Below are 23,121 nucleotides of genomic sequence, written 5' to 3'. Positions count from 1 at the left end.
CCAGTGACTCTGCGACGCCGCGTGACTAGGGACTGAACATAATAATTTCCGATTAGTATGAAAGAGTGAAGTCATCCTTTCTTCTTTTCTTTTTTTAAAAACTGAATGCTACCTTGTACCAGCCCCTTACGTGTGGTTAGGAGCAGAAAGGCGCAGTCCACCGACTCAGGAAGAGGCTTTGTCGGTCAGGTGTTAAGATGTGTCACAAAATCCCGAGGTGTAGAGGTGTAAACGAGGAGGAACGCTAGCCTAACAAAAAGAAATCACGGTGCAAGTAGAGCTTGGATTCAACTTTTTTTTTTTGGTAACAGCTTTTCTGAGGTGTAATTGAGTTATGATGAACTGCACATATAGACATCCAATAAACTGCAAAGTGTACACTTTGATAAGCTTTGACAGGTATACACCCGTTAAATCACCACCACAATCAATATTTGGGTCACTATACTACTTAATAGGTGTGAGAGCAAAGTGCTCCTTTAGCTGTGCAAGCTCCCATTCTCTCCTTAAACCACTACAGTCCTGCTTTTGTCCCCACCATTGCCCGAATCGACTCTTGTCAAGGTCAGTAGCTTGGGGCTACTACTTTGTCCTTATCCTTCTCACCTCCCAGCAGCATTTGATACAGATGGTCACTCCCTCCTCCTCTGGCTTTCTTCAGACGCACTGCTCTCTCCAGGTTTCCTTTCCTAACTACTCCCTTTTCCCTCTTTTCCTGGCTTCTCCTCCTGAAGTCTAAATGTTGAAGTGCCTCCAGGCTCAATCTTTGACACTCTTTTGTCTAGACGTGCTACCTGTGTCTCATAACTTTATTTTTATTTATTTTTTATTTTTCTCAATTCTTTAAAAAAATTTTTTTTAATTTTATTGATTTTGGTTGTGCAGGTCTTAGTTGCGGCAGGCGGGTTCCTTAGTTGTGGCATGCAAATTCTTAGTTGCAGCATGTATGTGGGATCTAGTTCCTGGACCAGGCATCGAACCTGCATCCCCTGCATTGGAAGCTGGATTTTTAACTACTTGCAGCACTAGGGAAATCCCTCATAACTCTTTTTTTTTAAGTTTTACATTTTTAATTAATTTATTAATTAATTTATTTTTGACTGCATTGCGTCTGTGGCTGTGCGCGGGCTTTCTCTAATTGCAGCAAGCAGGGACTATGCTTCGTTGTGGTGCACTGGCTTCTCATTGTGGTGGCTTCTCTTGTTGCGGAACACGGGTTCTAGGCACGCAGGCTTCAGCAGTTGCTGCACATGGGCTTAATAACTGTGGCTCACAGGCTCTAGAGCACAGGCTCAATAGTTGTGGTGCACAGGCTTAGTTGTTCCGCAACATGTGGGATCTTCCTGGAGCAGGGATTGAACCCGTGTTCCCTCATTGGCAGGTGGATTCTTAACCACTGCGCCACCTAGGAAGTCCCCCTGCTTACATCTGTAACAGACAAGATAATGCTACAGTAAAAAGAAAATATAGATCAAGGTAAAAAGTATCAGGAGGGCAGGTTGTAGTACTAAATACACTGTTGATGAGGCCTCAGTGAGGTGAAATTTAAGCAAATTCTTTTTTTTTCATAAATTTATTTATTTATTTATTTATTTATTGGCTACGTTGGGTCTTCCTTGCTGCACACGGGATTTCTCTAGTTGCGGTGAGCATGGGCCACTCTTTGCTGCAGTTTGCAGGCTTCTCATTACAGTGGCTTCTCTTGTTGTGGAGCACAGATTGGCTTCTCTTGTTGTGGAGCACAGACTCTAAGCGCCTGAGCTTCAGTAGTTGCAGCACGTGGGCTCAATAGTTGTGGCTCATGGGCCCTAGAGCACAGGCTCAGTAGTTGTGACACACAGGCCTAGTTGCTCCGCGGCATGTGGTATCTCCCTGGGGCAGGGATCGAACCCATGTCCCCTGCATCGGCAGGCGGACTCTCATCCACTGAGCCACCTAGGAAGTCCCTAAGCAAATTCTTGAAGAAGGTGAGAGTCCTAGCCACATGAATTTCCAGAAGAGCTTCCTGGTAGAAGGAACAGATAGAGTAATGCCTTATAGGAGCAGTGTACTTGGCATATATGAGGAACAAACAGCAAGGAGGCCAGTGTGGCTCTAGTGGTGTAAGTGAGCAAGGGTTGTTGGAGAGATAAACAGAGAAGTAAAGCAGGCTCTGGATTGGGAAGGATCTTTTGGATCATTTGGCTTCTACTTAAAAAAATTTTTTTTTAAACCACAAATCATTTTTTATTAATTAATTAATTTATTTATTGGCTGTATTGGGTCTCTGTTGCTGCACATGGGCTTTCTCTAGTTGTGGAGAGAGGGGGCTACTCTTCACTGTGGTGCGCAGGCTCCTCATTGCAGTGGCTTCTCTTGTCATGGAGCACAGGATCTAGGTGCGTGGGCTTCAGTAGTCGCGGCACATGGGCTCAATAGTCTCCTAACTGGTGTCCCTGCTGTCATTCTCCTTCTCTAGTCTATCCTTCACACCTAGAGTCAATGGTAGTTTTAAAATGTAAATCATTTGCTCAGAACCCTCCGAATAAAATCCAAATGCTTTGCCATGGCTCACACAGCTCTGTATGACGTGGCCCCTGCTGAGCTTCCTGATCTCATCTCCCACAGCCTAGACACACTGGCCTTTTACTTTTACCTCAAACCACTCAAACTCACTCCTCCCTCAGGGCTTTGCCCTTGCTGTTCCCTATGCCTGGAATGCACTTCCTCTAGATATCCACATGGCTGCTTCATCATTTAATCTCTGTCTCTATTTACATACTACCTCCTCAAAGAAGCCCTACCTATTGTAGTATTGACCTGTCACTCTTCAGCCTCTCCTTTCACTTTAACCTCTTAGCATTTATTTCTTAAAACTATATTATGTATGTATTTATTATCTATCATCCTCAATAGCACTATGTGGACAGGAATGTAAGCACTGTGTGGGCAGGAATTTTGTCTTTTTTGTTGCTACATCCCTAGCCCCTAAAACAGTGCCTGGCCCAGAGTAGGCACTAAATATTCATTAGATGAAAGTGAGGCTTAAATAAGACAATACATATAAAGAACTTAGCATGGTACCTGGCACAGAGCTAGCAACCAGAAGATGACACTCTCTGAGAACTCCCCCGACAGCCTCTCTGGCCATCTTTCCTCAGTCTCCTTGTCAGGCTCATCCTTGTCCTTCTTCTCTTGGCCACTAAATGTCAGCTTTCCTCTAGGGTAAGTCCTGGATCCTCTCCTCTTCCCATCAGGCACTCTCCTCCAGGTGACTTCAGCTACAGATTCCTCGGCGAGGTCTATCCTAACCACCATTGACCCCCAACCATTATTTTCTATATAGTGCCCCATGTATGTTCTTTTTATCATTAACCACAGCCTGTAATTGCTCATTTGTTTACTTTTGAGGAACACAGCCGCTGACAGCTGGGAACTGGCCTGACACTAACAGGTAAGCCTTGGTGTTGCTAAGAGCTGGCCTGGCCCTCACACCTAGGCCATGGTGCTCTCACATTGAACATAACCTCACAGAACAACCATGTCAGACAAGGCCAATCTGTGACTGTGATGCAGTAAGACAAAGTCTATAATTTTGTCGAAGCATAGACAAAAACAAGGTTGCTACGCAAACCATAAATTCTAAACAGGTCCCTCTCAGCTAAAATGAGTGATGGCTGCTATTTTGCCAGTTACAGCTTCAGCCATGTTTCATTCTCTGCACACGCCGCACCCCCCCCCCCCCGGCCCCCACCGCAGAGGAGACTCCATATCTCCATGTTCCACATATTAGGATTCAACCAACCTAGGATCAAAATATTAGGGGACCCACTACTGGGCATATACCCAGAGAAAACCATAATCCAAAAAGAAACATGTACCATACTGTTCATTGCAGCACCATTTACAATAGCCACGACATGGAAGCAACCTAAATGCCCATCAACAGATGAATGGATAAAGAAGATGTGGCATATATATACAATGGAATATTACTCACCCATAAAAAGGAATGAAATTGAATTATTTGTCATGAGGTGGATAGGCCTAGAGTCTGTCATACAGAGCGAAGTAAGCCAGAAAGAGAAAAACAAATACCGTATGCTAACTCATATATATGGAATCTAAAAAAATGGTACTGATGAACCCAGTGACAGGGCAAGAATAAAGATGCAGATGTAGAGAGCGGACTTGAGGACACAGGGTCGGGGTGGGGCAAACGGGAAGCTGGAACGAAGTGAGAAAGTAGCACTGACATATATACACTACCAAATGTAAAATAGATAGCTAGTGGGAAGTTCCTGCATAACATAGGGAGATAAAATCGATGATGGGTGATGACTTAGAGGGCCAGGATAGGGAGGGTGGGAGGGAGGGGATATGGGGATATATGTATAAATACAGCTGATTCACTTTGGTGTACCTCAAAAACTGGCAGCATAGTGTAAAGCAATTATATTCCAATAAAGAGCTTTAAAAAAAATATTAGGGGAAAAAATAAATTCCAGGAAGTTCCAAAAAGCAAAACTAAACTTGTTGCAAGCCAGCAACTACTTACATAGCATTTACATTGTATTTATAACTATTTACATGGCATTTACATTGTATTTGGTATTATAAATCATCTAGACATGACGAAATATAGGAGAGGATGTGTGCAGGTTATACCCAGATATTATGCCACTTTATACAAGAGACTTGCGCACCCTTGGATTTTGACATATGAAGGGGTCCTGGAACCAATCCCCCACAGATACTAAGAGATCCTGTATTAAAATGTGCAATCATAGAATTGCCCCCACTTACTGAAAGCACTCAACCTAGATCCCCCACTTCCTTGAATCTTCTCCCAAATCACCTAACACAAACCCTGATCCTGTCACTCCTAACCCTCTCTTAATGAGATCTCTGCAGGTGATAAACCCAACTTTGTTTAACCAGAAGGGTTCCTGTGTGGCCTTTGGCTGGAGGGCATTGACACTTTTACTGTCTTATTCTCTATTTCCTGTCCAAATTCTAGCAGGGAGGGGCTGGTAGATGTCCATCCTACCCTAACATTTTTACCTGCTGAAGGGCCAAGAGTTTGCTTAGCACATGGTTGCCTGAATAAAGAATACTTTTCAAGCCCTTCTGGAGCTAAGTGTTGGCCACAGGACTAAGCCATGGCCAGTGATGTATAAGTTAAAGAGCTGTATGTTAGCTTGGAGGTAATGTCCTCTGCCCTTCCTCCATCCTGAGGCTTGGAGCATGGATAAGTGAGCTAGAGCTTCACTTCAGACTGTGAATAGGAGGGTCTGGCCCCAAGAATCATGGAGCTGAGAGCTGGGGAGAGCAGAGGCTCTGAATACCAGAGGACCTTGTGGTGGCATGGTTGTCACACATGGCTTGTACTTCTTGACTTGTGAGAGAAATAAACTTTTATCTTGCTTTAAGACTAATTTTGGTTTCTGTTACAACTGAACTTAAAACTCATAAACTGGGCCATAACAGGTGCTTAATATTTACAGAATGAATGAATGCATCCATGCCCATAGCTTCAACCACTACCTATATGCAGGTAACTCAGATTTATGTCTCTAGTTTTAATCTGAGTACCAAACTTGTATATCCAACTACTTACTTTGTATCTCTCCTTGGATGTCTTAAAAGACAGCTCAATAAATAAATAAATAAACAATAGCTCAGATGCAACCATTCCAAAAGCAAATTAGTGGCATTCTGCCTGTTTTCTTCCAATACCTTCCTTTTGAAATAGCACTTGGTTATGCAAGACAGAATGACTTGGCCCTGAGAAACCTAAAATACTTTCATTTTGATCTCTTATTTCCAAATGTCCACTTTTCTTCCACTCCACTACCCAAGTCTATAACACCACCAACGCACTCAGACTACTCAAGTAACTTGCGAAAGCCACTTCCAAGCCTGGCCAGCCCCATACACAAGTGGTCTTTTGCAAAAACCAATCTAATCTATGATACTCACCTGTCTAAAATTCTTCAAAGGCTTCCATCTCAAGAACCAAATCCTTATGTCCTGCAAGGCCCTGAGTGGTCTAGCTCCTCTACCTTCTCCTCGCCTCTTACTCTTCCCGTCTTCTCTTTAGCAACACCTTTGTTTGGACTCTGCTTTCCCACCTCACCTCCTGCTTGTCCTCAGAGCTTGTCTCAGCTGCCATCTCCCCACTCTGTTTATTACATACTCCCCCACCGCATCTTGCTTCTTCATAGCACTTTTGGCAGGTACTTCGCACATCCTTGTGAATTTTTTGCTAATGTGTCTCCTCTTGCAGATTCCAAATTCATTGATTTCGGTTCTCCATTATCTCTGGCATCTAGTATGTTGCCTGGCCCACAGCCACTCTACAAATATTTGTTGAAAGATTGCTTTGTCATTACCACTCCATAAACCTCAAACCATAAACACAGGTAAAATGTTTAAAAATTACTCCATGGATACCTGACCTTTCCTTTCGCCAACAAAACTTTACCCTTGAACATCACGCAGCCTGGTCTGGTTGATTCCCATAGGTTAATGGGGCCCCATCGGTTTCTTCAGACTGGAAGAGACTTCTATCAACACTGAGTATGGACTAAATGAAGAATAAACTGACTCCAACAAGAACAGCCTCATCTGCACCTCCAGAGATGACCGGAACACAGGGATTAAAGAAAATACTTGTTTCCACTGCGTTTATTACTAATATAAAAAAATGTTAAAAAGAAAAAAAATTCATTCTCAGTTCTCCAACGGCTCTCATCCCTCCCTCTTGCCCACGCAACTCCTGACCCATTTCCTCAGGGCCAGTTGAAAACTGAACCTGTCCACTGCCGTTTTCACAGAAAACAACCAATGCCAGGGATGCAGGGGAAGAAGGCTGGAAGAGGGCGACAGTACTGTCCAAGTTCCACCCACGGGTAGACCAGGTGGAGATTCACAGAATTCAAACGAAAGGGCTGGTGGCCTCACAATGACATAGTCTAACTAAAATGGGTTGGAGAGGAGATAGGGTAGGCCCATCCGAGGCTTCCAAGGACATCTCTCAGGCCTGTGTCAAACCCAGAGAAACTGATACCGGGAGAATGGGGAGGACCAGGGAGGCAGTCTTGTGGAAAGTTTCACAGTTCTCCCGAGTCGGGAGGTGGGGAAAGTCTAGAGGGCACCAACAGGCCCACGCATTTTGGCAGAAAAACTTACTCTAGTGTTGGGAAGTCACAAAAATGCTACGGACACTGAGAAAGGCTACGAGGGGATGCACAGTCTCACAAAGCACAGTGATCACAGACCACAGCGGTGGGGATCATGCTACTTGACGCAGAAACTACAAAATCCAAAAGCAGGGCACGTGGCCTCTCAGGGAGTAACTCTGCACCAGTCATCCAAACTTGACCCCAGGTCAGACAACCTGGTGAGTGTCATAGAGCAGCTGACAACATTGTGGGGGAGGGGTGTCACATAAAAAGGACTTAAAACAAGCAGCAAGAAGGGAATGGTAGGAAACTGCTCCAGGGCTCTCAGGAATCCAGCGTGATACCAGGGACTGGGTGGACAGATGCACAAGAAACAGCACCAAAGAGGTTTCCTGTTCCGCAGTCAGCTGGCAAGGGGGAAAAGGATCCAGGAGGCAGTTGAATGGAGCAAAGAAGGGGTCCTGGAGACGAGTCTCTGGAGGCTGGGTCAGAAGAAAGAGTGCACACCACGCACCAGTCATGAAACGCAACTCTGGACCCCAGGTGGGGGAGGTGGTGATGGGGCTGGGCGTCACTGACTGAGGGTGGCAGGTGGAACAGCCTCATGGTAGCCAACACAGGGCCACAGGGAAGCATGTGGCCGGTAGGTCAGAGGGCTCCTTCCAGTCTGGATGGGAAGGCACAGTCTCACAGAGGAGGTCCATTGACGCCCGGGTGGTAGAAGGCACAGAGGTCCTCATATCGACAGTGGCCCTTTTTGGCAAAGTGTCGGCAGACAGGGCGGTCAGATTTGTCTGTGAACAAGTGAAAATCCAGCAGTTTAAAATGCAAGTAAAAAAGGAAACAAATGTAACAAAAAGCAGAGATAGAGAAGGCAGTCAGACTTCCTACTGGCTACCATTTCCAGATATGAGGGAATGGTAGTCTTTCTCCTGGGAGAAAAAACATTCAGTGCTACTCCTACTTCAAAAGGACAAAGGACAGCCCAAAGGAGAAGAGCCATGGGCATTCCGGGCATGAGGTCACTCTCGGAGTGATGGGTATTAAATGTGTGCAGGCATAAAAAAATGGACCTCACCTTCCATAACCTGGGGTCCATCCTTGGGTGGGCAGGTATTCTTGATAAGTGACCAGCTTTTGAGCCTTCGAGGATTTCTCTGCTCTTTGTGAAAGCCTCCCCTGGAGGGACCCCCATGGCCTGGTCCAGGAAAAGGAGGCTCGGCATTGACCCCCCACCAACCACGACCATATGGGCCAGACCTGGGGCCTAGGCCTCCCCGAATTGGGCCTCTGCCCCGGGGAGGAGGTGGGAGACTCAGCAGTGGTGGGATCATTGGTCCCCTTGATCCCGGAGGACCTCTGTGAAGAGCTGAAGAGAGAGAGAGAGAGAAAGAGAGAGGGAGAGAGAGGGAGCGAGAGAGAGAGAGAGAGAGAGAAACACAGAAAGGTGATCAATGGCCAGCTTAATCCAGATAATGAAGCCCTGATTTTTTTTTTAAACTTTTTATTGAAGTACAAATATACACACCAAAAAATACACAATTTTAAGTGCACAACTCAATTATCACCAAAGTAAACACACCTGCGTTTCCACTAACAGGCTAGAGAAGATAGAGCCTTAATAGCACTTCACGAGCCCCACCCCCTTGTGTCCCTCCCCCCCCAAATAATGACTATCCTGACTTCTAGCATCATAGGTTAGTTTCTGTCTGTTTTTGAACTTTGCATAAATGAAATCATATAGTCTGCATTCTTTTGTGTCTGGAATCCTTTTGCTCAGTACCATGTTTATGAGATTCATCCAGGTTGCCTGTAGCAGGAGTGCCTTCATTTTCATTGCAGTGTAGTATCCCATTGCATGCACATACACACACCATTCTACTGATGGTGGACATGTGGGTGAATTCCACTGTGGGGCTATAACGAAAAATGTTGCTATGAACATTTTTATACATATCTTCGGTACACACGTGGATGCATTTCTGTTGAGTATATACGTAGTAGAGGTATTACTGGGTCCTCGAATATATGTATGCTCAAGTTTAAGAAAGTCAAAACTTTTTTTTCCCAAAGTGGTTGTACCAGTTCACACTCCCACCAGCAGTTGTTCCATAGACAACCTGTTGCTCCTTGACAACACTTGGTAATGTTGATCTTTTTCATTTTTGCCATCCTGGTGAGTGTGAAAAGCAGTGTTTTGTTTTGAAATCGTGGTTAAAACACGTGACATAAAATCTGCTATCTTAACTACTTTTAAGTGTACATCTCTGTAGTGTTAAGTAAATTCATGTTGTTGGAAGCAGATCTCCAGAACTTTTTCATCTTGCAAAACTGAAACTTTATAGCTACTAAACAATTCTCTTTTCCGCTCCTCCCCCCAGCCCCTGGCAACTACCATTCTTTCTGTTTCTACTTTCTGTTTCTACTTTAGATACCTCAGATCAGTGGAACCATATAGTTTTCTCTTTTTTCTTTCTTTTTTTTTGTGTGATTGGCTCATTTCATTTAGCATGGCCTCAAGGTTCATTCGTGCTGTAGCATATTACAGGATTTTCTTCCTTTTCGGGGCTGAATCCTATTTCATTATATGATTATACCACATTTTGTTTATCCATTCATCCATCAACAGACATTTGGGTGGCTTCCATCTCTTGTCTATTGTGAATAGTCCCGCTATGAACATGGGTGTGCAAATCCCTCTTCAAGATCCTGCTTTCCATTCTTTTGGGTAAATACCCAGAAGTGGAAATGCTGGATCATACAGTAGTTCTATTTTTAATTTTTTGAGAAGTCTCCATGTTTTCCATAGTGGTTGCACCACTTTGCAATCCCACCAATAGTACACAAGAGGTTCAGTTTCAAAGTTATGTGTTTTTATCTTGCATCTATTTGATGGCTAGTGATGTTGAATTCTTGTCCATGTTTTTGGCTATTTAGATCTCAGTTTTTATCAGGTGGCTGTTGTGATCTTTTGCCCATTTTTCTAAGAGGTTGTCAGAGAATTTTTTCTATATTCAAGATTTGAACTCTTTATGGGTTATATTTGTTGCAAGTATCTTCTACTCTATGGCTTCCTATTAACTTCTTAATGGTGTGATATGATTAACAGAAGTTCATGTTTTCTAACGCAGTTCAGTTTATCTTTCCTTTATGGTTAGTGTGTGTGTTCCTTGTCTGGTTAACAACTCTCATCTACTTTAAGACCATGAAGTATATTTGTTTTCTAGACTTATTTCTTTACCCCACAAATAACCAATTAATCCAGCATCATTTACTGAAAAGACCACTATTTCAGTTCCATCTTCATCATCAATGAAATGGCCATATATCTGTGGGCCTGTTACTGGACTTAGTATGCCATTCTGTTGATTTATATGTCTATTGTTGGGCCAATAGCACACTGTCATAACTATTACAGGTTTACAATAAGTCTTGATATTCAGAGTAAGCCCTTCCACTTCAAGATTGTCTTTGCAATCGCTCACCCTGATCCTCTGCATTTCCATACAATAATGGAGAATGTTTATTTCTACAAAAACATTGTAGGAATTATAACTGGGAGTGCGTTGAATCTACAGGTCAATTTAGTAAGAACTGACATTTTACAGCATCCAATCTGTCAATACACAACATCTCTCCATTCATTTAAGTACAGAATTCCTGGTCTTTTTATTTTAAGTCCTTTCTGGGTTCTGGTCCCTCCCTTGCTCCCTTCTCAGGACCTAATCAAAGGATCAGGGCCCCTTCCTCCTCACCTGACTTGGGATCACCAGGCTTTCCATTGGCCATGGGGGGAGGGCCCAGAAGGCTGGGTGGTCCTAAGAGCAGACATGAAAATATGGTCATCAGAATAGACTAAAAAACTGATGATCCTGTTCTTATATGTTTTCTTCTATTACTCATTTCTTAATCCAACCAGCAAAGCGAGGTATATTCTCAGCAGTGTTTATGAGTTCTCACCCCATCTACTTCCAAAGCGTTTTCAGGATTTGCAAAACGGAGATTCAGCCAAGTCAAAGGGGATAATGAGGGAAGGATACCTACAAAGTTTCTCTCTCCCTTACACTGTTGCTATCCAAAATATCCCAAGTGATTTCAGAGGTAATCCAATTCCTCTCTTTCACTGCTGCCAAATCAGATAGCTCTCCCCGCCACTCCACCCCCGAGTAGTTTACAGAAGGCTGCACTTCCACCTTCCCCGTGAAAATCTGGTTACAAACTGTCACCCCAGTCATCGCAATCTGCAACCTCTCTAGGGCTCCTCTCCCCTGTCGTTTTGCGGCTGCGCGCGCGAGCTCTTTCTCTTCTCCCCTGCCTTCTTTTGAAAGGTTTAGTGGCCGGTTTGAAGTTGAGGGTTCAAGGAAGAGACCCCGTGTAATGTTTCATCCCAGACAGGCCTCCCCCAGCCCCCGCCCCGGCGCGTGCGCCCTTCCTCCTTCCGTTGGAGCCCCCTCCCCCGCACCTTTTTAGCCCCCAACCCCTCGCCTCGACCGGCTGACAGGCATGTGCACACAACTCCCGGGCTCCTCACCGATGGGACTCTCATCCTCCTCATCTCCAATCTCTTCCCGCTCTGGCAGTGGGGGCTGCTGCTGCGGCTGCTGCTGCTGATTCTGCTTCTTTCGTTTCGGCATCGTGGTTGCGGCAATGGCTGCAGCGGGATTTGGAGGGCAGTGAGGAAGGGGCACGCTGGGATTCTGTTTCCGCTTCCGGGGGGGCGGTGGACAGTGAGGCTGAGGCTCCCGCCATTTCACTTCCGGAAGGCTGCGGGGAACCTTTGTGCGGCTCTTCTCACATCAGCCGCCTTCCCTCAGTCTCTGTCAGGCATGGCAGCAATCTCAAACCTTTCCTTTGCTGCGTTTCTGTAAACGCTTTGAAAAAGTTGCTCGCTCTTCCCCTCGCTGAAAAAAATCCCTACAACCGGCTCCTCATAGTGTGCCATAGAGTTGACAGGCTCTCAGGCCAGAAGGCCTGAGAAGAGGCGGCTGTCGCATCCTAAGATCGCCACATCCGGTGCCAGGTTTCTATGGTAACAGCTGCAGACACAACTTCGTGCCCTATGACCTCCCTCCAAAAATCCTTGTCTAACCTGAGTTTCCCTCCTCGGCCACCCTTGCACTTATGATCTGTAAACCTGCTTGTTATCATCGTTCCTACAAGGACTTTGGGTCCCAGCAGGGAGGTGCCCAGGGCTCTCCAGACGGCCGCTCGCCCCTCAAGACCTCTGACCCTGTCCCCAGTGTAGCCCAGAAACTTGGCTTCCTTCCCGGGACGTGCAGTCGCGGTTTTCCTCTCAGGTCCAGCCAGCGGATTGGTAAAGTAGCTTCTGCGCGTCCACGCCCCTTTCTCCCTCAGGTGGTAGGACCCGCCCACCGCTCCACCGCCCCCTCCAGGTGAGTGGTAGCTTCTCCCCGGCGCGCAAGGTAGTGATGACACGCGTCCCCCCTCCTCCGAATGCGAGTTGGTAGCGTCCGTGACGAAGTTAGCCCGATCCTCCCACGCACGCCTCCTTCCTCGCCGCCGCTGCGCCCTCTCGGTGCCACTGGCTCTCACGTGCGGGTAGCCCGCTCCGCAGCATCCTCTCGCCTCGCTCTCAGTGGGAAGTGACTGTATTTCCCCCCGGTTGCCTTCCACCCGGACTGCCAGGGCGCTTCGGCCGGGCCCGCCCGCTGACGTCACCTTCCAGCCCCGCCCCCTCCAGGGTCCCGGGCCCGTGCGGCTGGGGCTGTCCGGGGGGAGTCAGTTGAGGCGGCGGGAGCTCGGCGAAGGGCGGGCCAGGTGACTGGTCCGGGCCATGCCGAGGAAGAAGCCTTTCAGCGTGAAGCAGAAGAAGAAGCAGTTGCAGGACAAGCGGGAGCGGAAGCGAGGTCAGTGCGGGAGCCAGAGGAGGGGGCGGGGCTCGGACTCCCGCACATCTGGGAGGAGGGGTGTGCCCGCCTCACCTCTGGGAGGCGTGGGAGGGGGTAGCGGCCGCAATCCGACGCGCGTGGGCGACCGCGGAAGGGATTCCCTCACCCCAACCCCCTACATCTGGAAGGGTAGGGGAAGGATGGAGAGTTGGGGGAGGGGAATTCCTCCAGCTCTAACGGGGCGCCATCCCCGCAGATCCCTGGAGGAGGAGTGCCTCCCCCCACGCACATCCGGGAGGGTCCTGGGCAGAGTAGGTGGGAGGGCCCGGCCTCAAAAGAAGTGGGGTGGTGGGGGAGGAGCCAGGCCGACCGGGCGGGGGTCTTATGGCCCCGGAGAGAAGGCCAGCACTGGCGTCACCAGCTCCTCCCCGCAGGGCTTCAAGATGGGCTGCGATCCAGTTCCAACAGCCGCAGCGGGAGCCGGGAGCGGCGGGAGGAGCAGACCGACACCTCGGACGGGGAGTCTGTGACCCATCACATCCGCAGGCTCAACCAGCAGCCTTCCCAGGGGCTGGGCCCACGAGGCTATGACCCAAATCGGTGAGAGTGGGCGGGGGGCTCTGGCCCGGGCTTCCCCGCCTACCCGGAAGTCAGTGCGTTGGGGGAAAGCAGGCTGCTGCTGGTGAAGGCTTGAAACTGGCGGGGCTGGGATGCCACGGTTCTCCGCGGGTCGCTGGGTCACCGGAGCGGGCCACAATCTTCCCTTCCGGAGGCTGGTGGAGAGAGTTTGCTTTCAGAGGGCGAAAGTTAGGGGAAGGCCTGCTGTTGTGTGAAAGAGATTTGGGAGAAGGCCGACTCAGAGGGGCGACGAACTCTGGAGAGAAAGCTTTGCGAAGTTGCCTGCCCAGGAGGGGAGTCTGTGGCAAAGGATTGTGATGGATGGCATGGTCCCCGTCCTGTTAGATACCGGTTGCACTTTGAGCGAGACAGCCGGGAGGAGGTGGAGAGGAGAAAGAGAGCGGCCCGGGAGCAAGTGCTACAGCCCGTCAGTGCTGAGCTGCTGGAACTGGACATCCGGGAGGTCTATCAGCCTGGTTCTGGTGAGTGAGAGCTCTGCGCCTGGACGCTTGGGACAGGCAGTGGGGCTGGGGAAAGGAGTTTGGAAGAGTTAGAGCTGACTAGGAGGAAGAAGGGTCTGGGATGGATGCACCCTTGAGTCCTGAAACTATTCTCAGTCTTATTTGGAGTTTTTCTTGATTTCTCAGTCTTGGACTTTCCGCGACGTCCTCCTTGGAGCTATGAGATGTCCAAGGAGCAGCTGATGAGCCAGGAGGAACGGAGCTTCCAGGAGTATCTTGGGAAGATTCATGGGGCTTACACCTCTGAGAAACTCAGCTACTTTGAGCACAACCTGGAGGTGAGACTAGAGTGGGGACCGGAGGGGGGCGTAGTCACCAAATTGGTCTGGGGTCAAGCAGGAGAGCAACTCTGGACTCAGGTTCTCTTTCATTGACCTTGTCTTTTCAGACGTGGAGGCAGCTGTGGCGAGTGTTAGAGATGTCAGACATTGTTCTGCTAATTACTGATATCCGACATCCAGTGAGTTCTGGGGATGAGAGTGGGCAGAGGGCAGGAGGGAGGAAGATTCTTATGGGGTAAAGGGCAGAGGCAGGAGTGGGAGCCAGAGAGGTAAGCTCTCCCTCTCCAGTCTCCACTACCCCACGCTGGTGTCTGCAGTCAGGAACACAGTCTTTATTCCTTGGTGTCAGAGCCTGTCACGCCTCCCCTGGCCAATTGCCTCTCCTCTCCTGTGTTATTCCTTTGATGGAAAATTGCATATCCTGTTTCCTAGCCCACTAGGGCTAATAGAAAGTCCCAGTGTAGAGCTCCAGGGGATTCTATGAAGGGGACTTTCCTCTCATATCAGTCACTACAGAGCTCAGCCTCACCTGGGATGCTAGGGTGGTGGTTAAGGCTCTAGACTCTGTTGCTGGACGGCCTGTGGGGGACCTGGCTGTGCCACTTCACTGTTGTCCTCCAGTGGGAGAAAGAGAGATCTGGAGTCCATGCACACGTTTAGGTTGGAGGCCATTAATATGTATACACACACTCCCACGTACAGACACGCATGTGCAGTCACGCACTCACACAGCTACACATATTCAACATAAACATGCACATGTGTGCAGGCACACACATGTGCTTGTGTACACATGTAGACAGTTTTATGTATGTGAAAATAGATATTAATTTCTATCCCCACCCTCATCCCCTTGAGTGATCCCAGCCTTTACCCCAGTGTGCTAAGGATCCCTGTTTCCTTGTCTTGTTTTTCGCTGTTTTCATTCCTAATCAGGCCTTGTAGGAAGCCCCCCAGAGATGAAGCATACTGCTACTTACCCGTGCTTTGTCTTCCTAGTTCAGTTTGGCTGATTTATCTTGTTGCTTCAGAATCTGCTACCACTGGTGTCTTGTCTCCAAGCTGTGCCTGGTGAGTGCAGAGCTGGAGGCAGAGAACTCTGGGTTGACCTCACATCACTTCCTCCTCTTACCATCTCTGTTCCAGGTTGTGAATTTCCCACCAGCACTTTATGAGTACGTGACTGGAGAGCTAGGGCTGGCCCTGGTGCTGGTCCTGAACAAGGTGGATCTGGCCCCGCCGGCTCTCGTGGTTGCCTGGAAGCATTATTTCCATCAACACTATCCCCAGCTCCACATTGTTCTTTTCACCTCTTTCCCTCGGGATCCCTGCACCCCACAGGACCCTAGCAGTGGTGAGTGGGCAATGAGGAGGGCAGCGTGGGAGAGGTGGCAGGGGACAAAGGGGGACCTGGTCTGGGGCCTGAGGGTGGCGGGAGAGAGGGGGTACATAAGCCCCATGGGGTGTGCTCATGCTTTTGTGTCCTCCGATGTCAGTCTTAAAGAAGAGTCGGAGGCGGGGGAGAGGATGGACTCGGGCTCTGGGGCCGGAGCAGCTGCTGAGAGCCTGTGAAGCCATCACTGTGGGGAAAGGTACATGCCCCGTAGAGGGGAGCTGTGGGAGGCCGTGGGGGAGACCCAAGGCTCCGAGTCACTTTGCTCACCTTTCCCAAAGTCAGTCCCTCTATTACGGACTGAGGCAGGAGGCCACAGGGAGGGGTGGGAGCGGGAGCAGCCTGGCTTGGTGGGACAAGAGAGGCAGTAGGGAGGCAGGAGCCCCAGTGGTTTGCTGACTTTAGTGTTGCCGGTGCTTTTCAGAAACTCAGAAATGCACCCAGGGGACTTCCCTGGTGGTCCAGTGGTTAAGACTTTGCCTTCCAATGCAAGAGGTGTGGGTTCGATCCCTGGTCGGGGAGCTAAGATTCCACGTGGCTCGTGGCCAAAAAACCAAAACGTAGAACAGAAGCAATATTGTAATAAATTCAATAAAGACTTTAAAAATGGCTCACATCAAAAAATCTTAAAAAAAAAATGTACCTGTTTCCAGGGTGGGGTCAAGCGAAGGCTGGGGAGAGTCACTGTTGTGCAGCTTGGCTCTGCCCAGTCCAGAGGACACCACTTACATCAACTGTGCAGTGCATAGTCTGCACCTTGTATACATTGACCCTGGGGAGAACCTTCTTTTTCTCCTTCCCTGCGCAGTGGACCTGAGCAGCTGGAGGGAGAAGATTGCCCGGGATGTGGCCGGGGCCACCTGGGGTAACGGCTCTGGGGAGGAGGAGGAAGAGGAGGACGGGCCGGCTGTCCTGGTGGAGCAGCAGACTGACTCAGCAATGGAGCCGACAGGCCCCACACGGGAGCGCTACAAGGATGGGGTGGTGACCATCGGCTGTGTAGGTAAGGAAGCGGCGGCCCATGCAGGGTGGCCTCCTAGGAGGCACAGGGTTTCAATATTTGGAAAAGAGGGAAGGTGGTGAGGTCCTGTTAGGCTCCGGGATCTCTGAGGGCAGAGGAGGCTGTCTGCTGTGGCGGAAGGGTCACGGCTCGCCTGAGTTAAATTCTACTTCTCAAAGTATTGATCTCGAGCAAGTTGTTTACCCATCCTCAGTCTTAGTGACTTTGATTTGAAAAATGAGGACAGTGATGCTCCATGAAAAGAACGGACGGGAGGAGTGGGAGGAGTGGGGGGAGTAGTGTAGGAAGAACCTAACGAAGCCTAATAAGTAGTGGTGGTAGTGATAACAGCAATTGTTCAGATCTAACACCTATGTGATGCTTGCTGTGAACCAGGCAATGTTTTGTGATTTACGTAGTTAACATTTTTGTAGTAATTAGGCCATCATACAGTGATGATTAAGTCGTAGTGGGAGCTTAGCAAGTGTCAGTTTCTATCTGGTCTTAGTCTGTTGTAAGGAGAATCTTCCCTTAATTAAGAGCTTTGTCTCTGCTCTTGGTGGGGGAGAAAGGAATGTACAGTTAGGGCCAGGGCTGCTTTTCATTTTGTGTGCAAGAGGTGAGGAGTGACTTTAACAGAGGTATGGTATCTGAGGTGGTATGGGAACCAAAAAAGGCCCCCAGTCCAATAGAAATTAGGGAAAACAGAGTAGTTTATCTCCTTAGAAATGCACATGACTTACCTTTTAGTCTCCTTTTTGTCTTTGGAAAAACCTGCCTGACTGCTGGCCTTTCCAGCCATTTCACCCAGGCTTTCCCTCCCCTGGTTTCTGCTCCCGACTCTCCCTCCCAGGGGCCCTGTGCCGTCTTCTGGCAGCATTTGCACTGACTTGTGTGGGTTCAGGGTGGTGGAATGGGGAGAGTGTTGCTGTGGCACAGGCAGCCCTGAGTTTGGATTTCCCTCCAGCTCTCATTCACTTATCTGTTCCTCACATATTTATTGAGCACCAAGTGCTGTTCTAACAACAGGATGTGCCGCCATGAAAGTGGCAGAAAAGTCCCTACCCTTCCGGGGCTTGTTTTTGTAAGGAAATTGATGCATGATCTGAAATCATGTTATTCAGGGAATAGAGAGTGATTGGGAGAGGAGGGGTCCTCTGGGAAAGCCCCCGAGAAGAGCCTGAATGCTGAGATGAAGTGGCCATTTGGAGCTGTGGGGAAAGGTCCTTCCAGGCCAAGTGGTCAGAAGTGAGAGGGTCCTTACAAATCAACCTGTTTGCAAGCCAGAAATAGAGACACAGATGTAGAGAACAAACATGTGGACACCAAGTGGGGGAAGCAGGGGAAGTTGGGATGGGATGAATTGGAAGATTGGGATTGCCATGCATACATTACTAATAAGAAAAAAAAAAGTCAAATTGTACACTTAAAAAAAAAAAAGAAATGAGAGGGTCTTGAAGTGGGAACGAGCTTGGTGACTGTGGGACCAGCCAGAGTGCCAGGGGGGTTGGGGTATGGGAATCAAGGAAGAGAATTGCAGATGAGGTCAGAAAGCTTGCTAGGGGCCACATCACGTAAAGTCTCGTGGCTATGAGAAAGCGTTCTGGATTTTATTCCAAGTCTGATAAGAAGCCGGTGGTGGGTTTTAAGCAGGGAAATAACAGGATCTGATTTCCTTTTTTAGAAGTTTACTCTGCTGAGGGGAGAATAAATGGTGGGGATGGGCAAGACAGGAAGCAGAGAGAGTGTGGTCAGAGGCTGTCCCAGTCTAGGGGAGAAACGACTTGCTCAGAGCAGGGTGCTAGAGGTGGAGGTGAGGAGGCAGGTCAGAGTCAGGATATATTTCGAAGGTGGAAAACTTGAGATTGCTGAGAGGTTGCACTTGGGGCATGAGAGAAAGTGAGGAATGAAGAGGACTTCCAAGGTTTTGTACTGAGCAGTGGGAGTACCGAGATAGGAAGATTCGGAGAGGAGCAGGTTGGGAGGGATTGGGGAAGGGAATCAGAAATTAAGTTTGAGATTCTTTTTAAACATCCCAAGTGGAGATGTTGATTAGGCAGTGGGTATAGCAGCCTGGAGCTTAGGGGAGAGGACTGGAGGTTTGAATTTGAATGAGATTTAAATTTGGGACGCCACTAGTGGACATAAATGGTATTTAAAGCCATGGGATCTGATGAGATGTGGGAGAGGAGGTAGTGGAGAGGAGGCCAGGTCAGCACTTAGAGGTTGGGCAAAGGAGGACGAAGAGTGCCCCAGAAGTCAAATGAAAAAAGTTTGGAGAGGAAAGGCGAGCTCAGTTGTGTCAGATGTCGCTGACAGGGCAAGTGAGGTAAGAACAGAGACTTGCTCAGTGAGCTGGGCGGCATGGAGGTCAGTGGTTTCCACAGCGATGTGGCAGAACCACACAGAACATTGTACAAGAAAGGAGCCAGACACAACAGCGTTGGTACTGCATGATTCCATTTGTGTAAGGTTCAGATGCTGCAGAATTGAACTGCACCATTCAGGGTACACAGGTCATAAAACTGAAAAGAAAACTAAGGAGCGGAATTCCTTACACCTCAGGATAAGGCTTCCGTGTACAGAGGGAGAGGGTTACGATCAAGAAGGAGCAAATGGGGCCTCTGAGAGAGTGAGCCACACTCTGACTCCAGGGGCAGGAGATGTGGAGGTTCATCAGGCACGTTCATGTTTTACACGTTTTGTGTATGTTGTAGTTTGTGTATGTTATCGTCACAAAGATGGCGGCATGAAGAAGCGGTGACAGAAAACAGGCAAATCTTTTAAGGAGTTTTAGTATAAAGGAAGAGAGGATTGGGGCTGGTCGGGGTTGTCAAAAGAGAGTGGTCCCCCCACCTCCTTTAGAAAGGCGATACAGTCGAGGAACCCGTGGATACAGAGGGCCGACTGCACTATGCCATTTTCTATAGCAGGCTTGAGCCTCTGGGGATTTTGGTATCTATGGGGGCTCCTGGAACTGATCCCTTGTGGATACCAAGGGCCAACTGTACTTGAGTGGGTTGTAAACAGAGCAGTCAGCACCATGGTGCCTCTTTGCCCAGCCTCCGTCAGCTGCTGAATTGGCAGAGTTGCATTTTACAGGGTTGGAGTTTTGCCAGGTGACTTAAGAAGAAGGGGAGAGGCAGGGTCAGGGAGTTGAAGGTCTATGAAAAGAAGTGGCTGTAGTGCTGGACCATGGAATCTAAGTTGCGTAAGAAGGGAAATGAGGCCGTGAGTTGGGTATTGAATACTGTTCCCATGCTAGTCTGTGTCAGAGGCTTATTGGAATGGAGGAACTGGAATAAGCGAGCTAGAAAGTCAAGATGTCAGGGCAGGGAGGGGGTGTGTGCAGGCGAGATTCGGAAGGTGTGAAGTGACAGGTCCAGGGTGGACCACAGAGGTGGGATGGAGGAAAACTTTGCAAGAGAAATCCTGGCACTGGGAGGCCATAGTGCTGTAGAGGAGATCCGTGCAGATCCCGAAGGAAGGTGGTGGTCGTGAAGAGAGTGGCGGTGAGCCCCAGGGCTTCCAGTTTTCTCCCTGGAGAAGTTTGATAATCACAAGACGTGCATCTCACTTAGACGACTGCACACACAGAGCCACGATTGTATTTGTTTCTCCTTTCATCCTGACCACTCTGAGGTTGGAGGTATCTGCTCTGTAAAATGTGGAAACAGAGACTCAGAAAATTAAGCAAATTGCCATGAGGTCCCAAAGGTTAGGTAAGTGCGGAGGCCAGGATTCAGCCCCGGCAGCCCAGAGCCTTATTTGTAACTTGCGGTGTTATATCGCTTCCTTCCCTTCTACCTCCCTCCCTCCCTCCCTCCCTTCTTCCTTCCTTCCTTCCTTCCTTCCTCTCTTTCTTTCTTTTTCTTTCTTCCTTCCTTCCTTCCTTTCTTCACCTTAGTTCCCTGTTCATCTACAGCTGCAGCGCGGTGTCCTGCCTGTCACAGAGTAAGAATCTGTCAGATGTTAATGCTCCTTGTCTCCCTCAGGTTTCCCCAATGTGGGCAAGTCTTCACTGATCAACGGGCTGGTGGGGCGGAAGGTCGTGAGTGTCTCCAGAACCCCGGGCCACACCCGATACTTTCAGACATACTTTCTCACCCCCTCTGTGAAGCTCTGTGACTGTCCAGGCCTCATCTTCCCCTCACTTCTGCCCAGGCAGTTGCAGGTACGAGGGCAGAGGGGCCAGCAGCGGGGAGAAGGCAGGAAGGCAGGAGATGGAGGAAGGTGCTGAGTGCTGTTGTTTCCCCTCAGGTCCTGGCGGGGATCTACCCCATCGCTCAAATCCAGGAGCCATACACTGCCGTGGGCTACCTGGCCTCCCGGATCCCCGTGCAGGCCCTGCTCCACCTGCGCCACCCAGAGGCTGAAGACCCCTCCGCAGAACACCCCTGGTGTGCCTGGGACATCTGCGAAGGTGGGCTCCACGCTCCTGGCTTTCCTCCCCTTGCCTTGTCTCCTCCCCTCTCCTTCCTCAGAGGTCCTGCCATCGCTGGGGCAGCTGGCCAGTCACCCCTAGACTGCTCTCTTGGGGCTAGCAAGATCTTGGACCCGGAATATTCTGGGGGAAACGAAGAACTGTATTAGAGGAGTGGGATGATGGTGACTGGGCCTGGTTGATGGTCTTCCCTCCCCATTCTTTTCTCCTTCCAGCCTGGGCAGAGAAACGTGGTTACAAGACAGCCAAGGCAGCCCGAAATGATGTGTACAGAGCAGCCAATAGCCTCCTGCGACTGGCACTGGATGGCCGCCTCAGCCTGTGTTTTCATCCCCCGGGCTACAGTGAGCAGAAAGGTCAGTCAGCCAGTGTTCTTCCCCAGCCGCTGCTATAGTGGAGGCAAAAGGGCATGGGCTTTGTGGCCACACAGAGTGAAAATTCGGATTCGGCACCCATCGGCCAGCTCTGTGTTACTAAGCAGCTCTGAGATGACTTCCTGATCTACGAAACCAGGGTGGTTAGTTGCGCCCCCAGCAAGGTGTTGGTCGAGATTGGAGCTAAGGTGTGCAGAGCATCTGTTCTTTGCCCAGCACACGAGAGGTTGAATGAATGAGTGAACAAATGAATGCCAACTGCTATAAAAATTATTGTTATTCTTAGTCTTTGCCTCTTCCCCATCTTTGCCTGGCATTAGTTTCTTGCTCAAAACTCTCCTCCATTCTTTTTCTTGTTTTGGTTCCCCAGGCACCTGGGAGTCCCATCCAGAGACCATGGAGTTGGTGGTTTTGCAGGGCAGGGTGGGGCCCGCAGGTGACGAGGAGGAGGAGGAAGAGGAAGAGCTGAGCAGCTCCTGTGAGGAGGAGGGAGAGGAGGACCGGGATGCGGATGAGGAGGGGGAAGGGGATGAGGACACCCCCACCTCAGCTCCAGGGTCCAGCCTGGCCGCCCGAAACCCTTACGCCCTGCTGGGCGAGGACGAGTGCTGAGTCCTGCCCTGCTCCATCTCCCTCCCCTCCCCGCCCAATATCTTTGCTTTTGGACTGACCTGGGGGTCTCTCCCGTCTGCCACCCCAATTGTGAATAAAGATTGTCTGCTTTGTAGCCCCTTCCCCAGGTGGACTGAGGTGAGAGCAGCTGTCTCAGGCTGACAGCTGTGGGAGGCTCTGCTGCTCTTTTCCCTTCTTTTCTCGTGCATTCTCTTTGCAAAGGAAGAGTTCTCTTAGGAGTTAATTGAGCGGTTTCTAAGGCCTCTGCACACTCTCCCACTTGCACCTTAGGAATCCTGTCATCAACATGGTGAGGGGAGGGAGGTCTCTTCAAGCTTTTGAGGCCTGGTTTAAATCCAGCCCCTTTTGGGAATTTGTACCAGTCCCTCTAGGATTGGAGCAGCCCCCTGTGCGCCCCCTGCTGTCAGACCTGGGTTATACCAGGAGCTTCTGGGAGAAGAAGCAGTAAGAGGTGTCACAGCTGATGTCTCCAAGTGAGATTTTTACAGGATTTATTCAAATTCAACAAATATTTATTGAGGGCTGACTGTGTGTCTGGACATATGCTAAACACTGAACATACAAAGCTGCACAAACAGGCCTGACCTAAATATACTGCCTGGCCGTAATCAAGACCCCGTTAATCAGGCACCCAACTTTTTGGATTAAGATGGGTGTATAATATCCTCCAAATCCTTAGGGCTCATACAGTATAATTCTAGAACTTCCTGTTGATGGAGATATTTAGTTAAGACTTGATGCTTGTGAAAATGTTAATTAAATGTGTACAAGTAGTCTTAATTACTGGCAAACAAGTAGTGTGCACATTTATAATTTGAGCAGAAGAGGCCTTTAAGTGCAGT

The 23,121-nt window shown here is 49.1% G+C and overlaps 2 protein-coding genes across 3 annotated transcripts; one reads left to right on the top strand and one right to left on the bottom strand.

Annotated features, from left to right (window-relative positions):
* Positions 1-6,654: 6,654 nt before the first annotated feature.
* PRR3 (proline rich 3) lies at positions 6,655-12,543 on the bottom strand. 2 transcript variants are annotated; one of them, XM_057698884.1, is made up of 4 exons: positions 11,698-12,543; positions 10,922-10,984; positions 8,245-8,535; positions 6,655-7,960 (listed from the first exon to the last, which is right to left on the bottom strand). In XM_057698884.1, the coding sequence occupies exons 1-4, from the start codon at positions 11,798-11,800 to the stop codon at positions 7,854-7,856; spliced, it is 564 nt and encodes a 187-aa protein (XP_057554867.1). In that variant the 5' UTR covers positions 11,801-12,543; the 3' UTR covers positions 6,655-7,853. The 2 variants fall into 2 exon arrangements, with proteins under 2 accessions (XP_057554867.1, XP_057554868.1); XM_057698885.1 differs by lacking the exon at positions 10,922-10,984.
* On the top strand, positions 12,426-22,373 carry GNL1 (G protein nucleolar 1 (putative)). The gene is made up of 12 exons (XM_057698883.1): positions 12,426-13,033; positions 13,450-13,615; positions 13,979-14,115; positions 14,281-14,432; positions 14,543-14,614; positions 15,582-15,789; positions 15,932-16,027; positions 16,637-16,831; positions 20,824-21,002; positions 21,089-21,251; positions 21,488-21,628; positions 22,017-22,373. Exons 1-12 carry the CDS (start codon positions 12,961-12,963, stop codon positions 22,256-22,258), a joined length of 1,824 nt encoding a protein of 607 aa, XP_057554866.1. The 5' UTR covers positions 12,426-12,960; the 3' UTR covers positions 22,259-22,373.
* The last annotated feature ends 748 nt before the right edge of the window (positions 22,374-23,121 follow it).

The sequence above is a fragment of the Hippopotamus amphibius genome, chromosome 11, assembly GCF_030028045.1.
Source record: "Hippopotamus amphibius kiboko isolate mHipAmp2 chromosome 11, mHipAmp2.hap2, whole genome shotgun sequence".
Taxonomy (NCBI): Eukaryota; Metazoa; Chordata; class Mammalia; order Artiodactyla; family Hippopotamidae; genus Hippopotamus; species Hippopotamus amphibius.
This window is presented reverse-complemented; position numbering and strand designations above follow the sequence as displayed.

What these genes read in the sequence shown, in the direction of transcription:
- PRR3 (XM_057698884.1), bottom strand. Translation starts at nt 11,800, where the DNA reads ATGCCGAAACGAAAGAAGCAGAATCAGCAGCAGCAGCCGCAGCAGCAG. An exon ending in GCCTGGTGATCCCAAGTCAG is followed by an intron (nt 8,536 to 10,921) that starts GTGAGGAGGAAG and finishes CTCTCTCTTCAG; the next exon opens with CTCTTCACAGAGGTCCTCCG. An exon ending in TGGACCCCAGGTTATGGAAG is followed by an intron (nt 7,961 to 8,244) that starts GTGAGGTCCATT and finishes ACTTGTTCACAG; the next exon opens with ACAAATCTGACCGCCCTGTC.
- GNL1 (XM_057698883.1), top strand. Translation starts at nt 12,961, where the DNA reads ATGCCGAGGAAGAAGCCTTTCAGCGTGAAGCAGAAGAAGAAGCAGTTG. An exon ending in GGTGACCATCGGCTGTGTAG is followed by an intron (nt 16,832 to 20,823) that starts GTAAGGAAGCGG and finishes TGTCTCCCTCAG; the next exon opens with GTTTCCCCAATGTGGGCAAG. An exon ending in TGCCTGGGACATCTGCGAAG is followed by an intron (nt 21,252 to 21,487) that starts GTGGGCTCCACG and finishes TTCTCCTTCCAG; the next exon opens with CCTGGGCAGAGAAACGTGGT.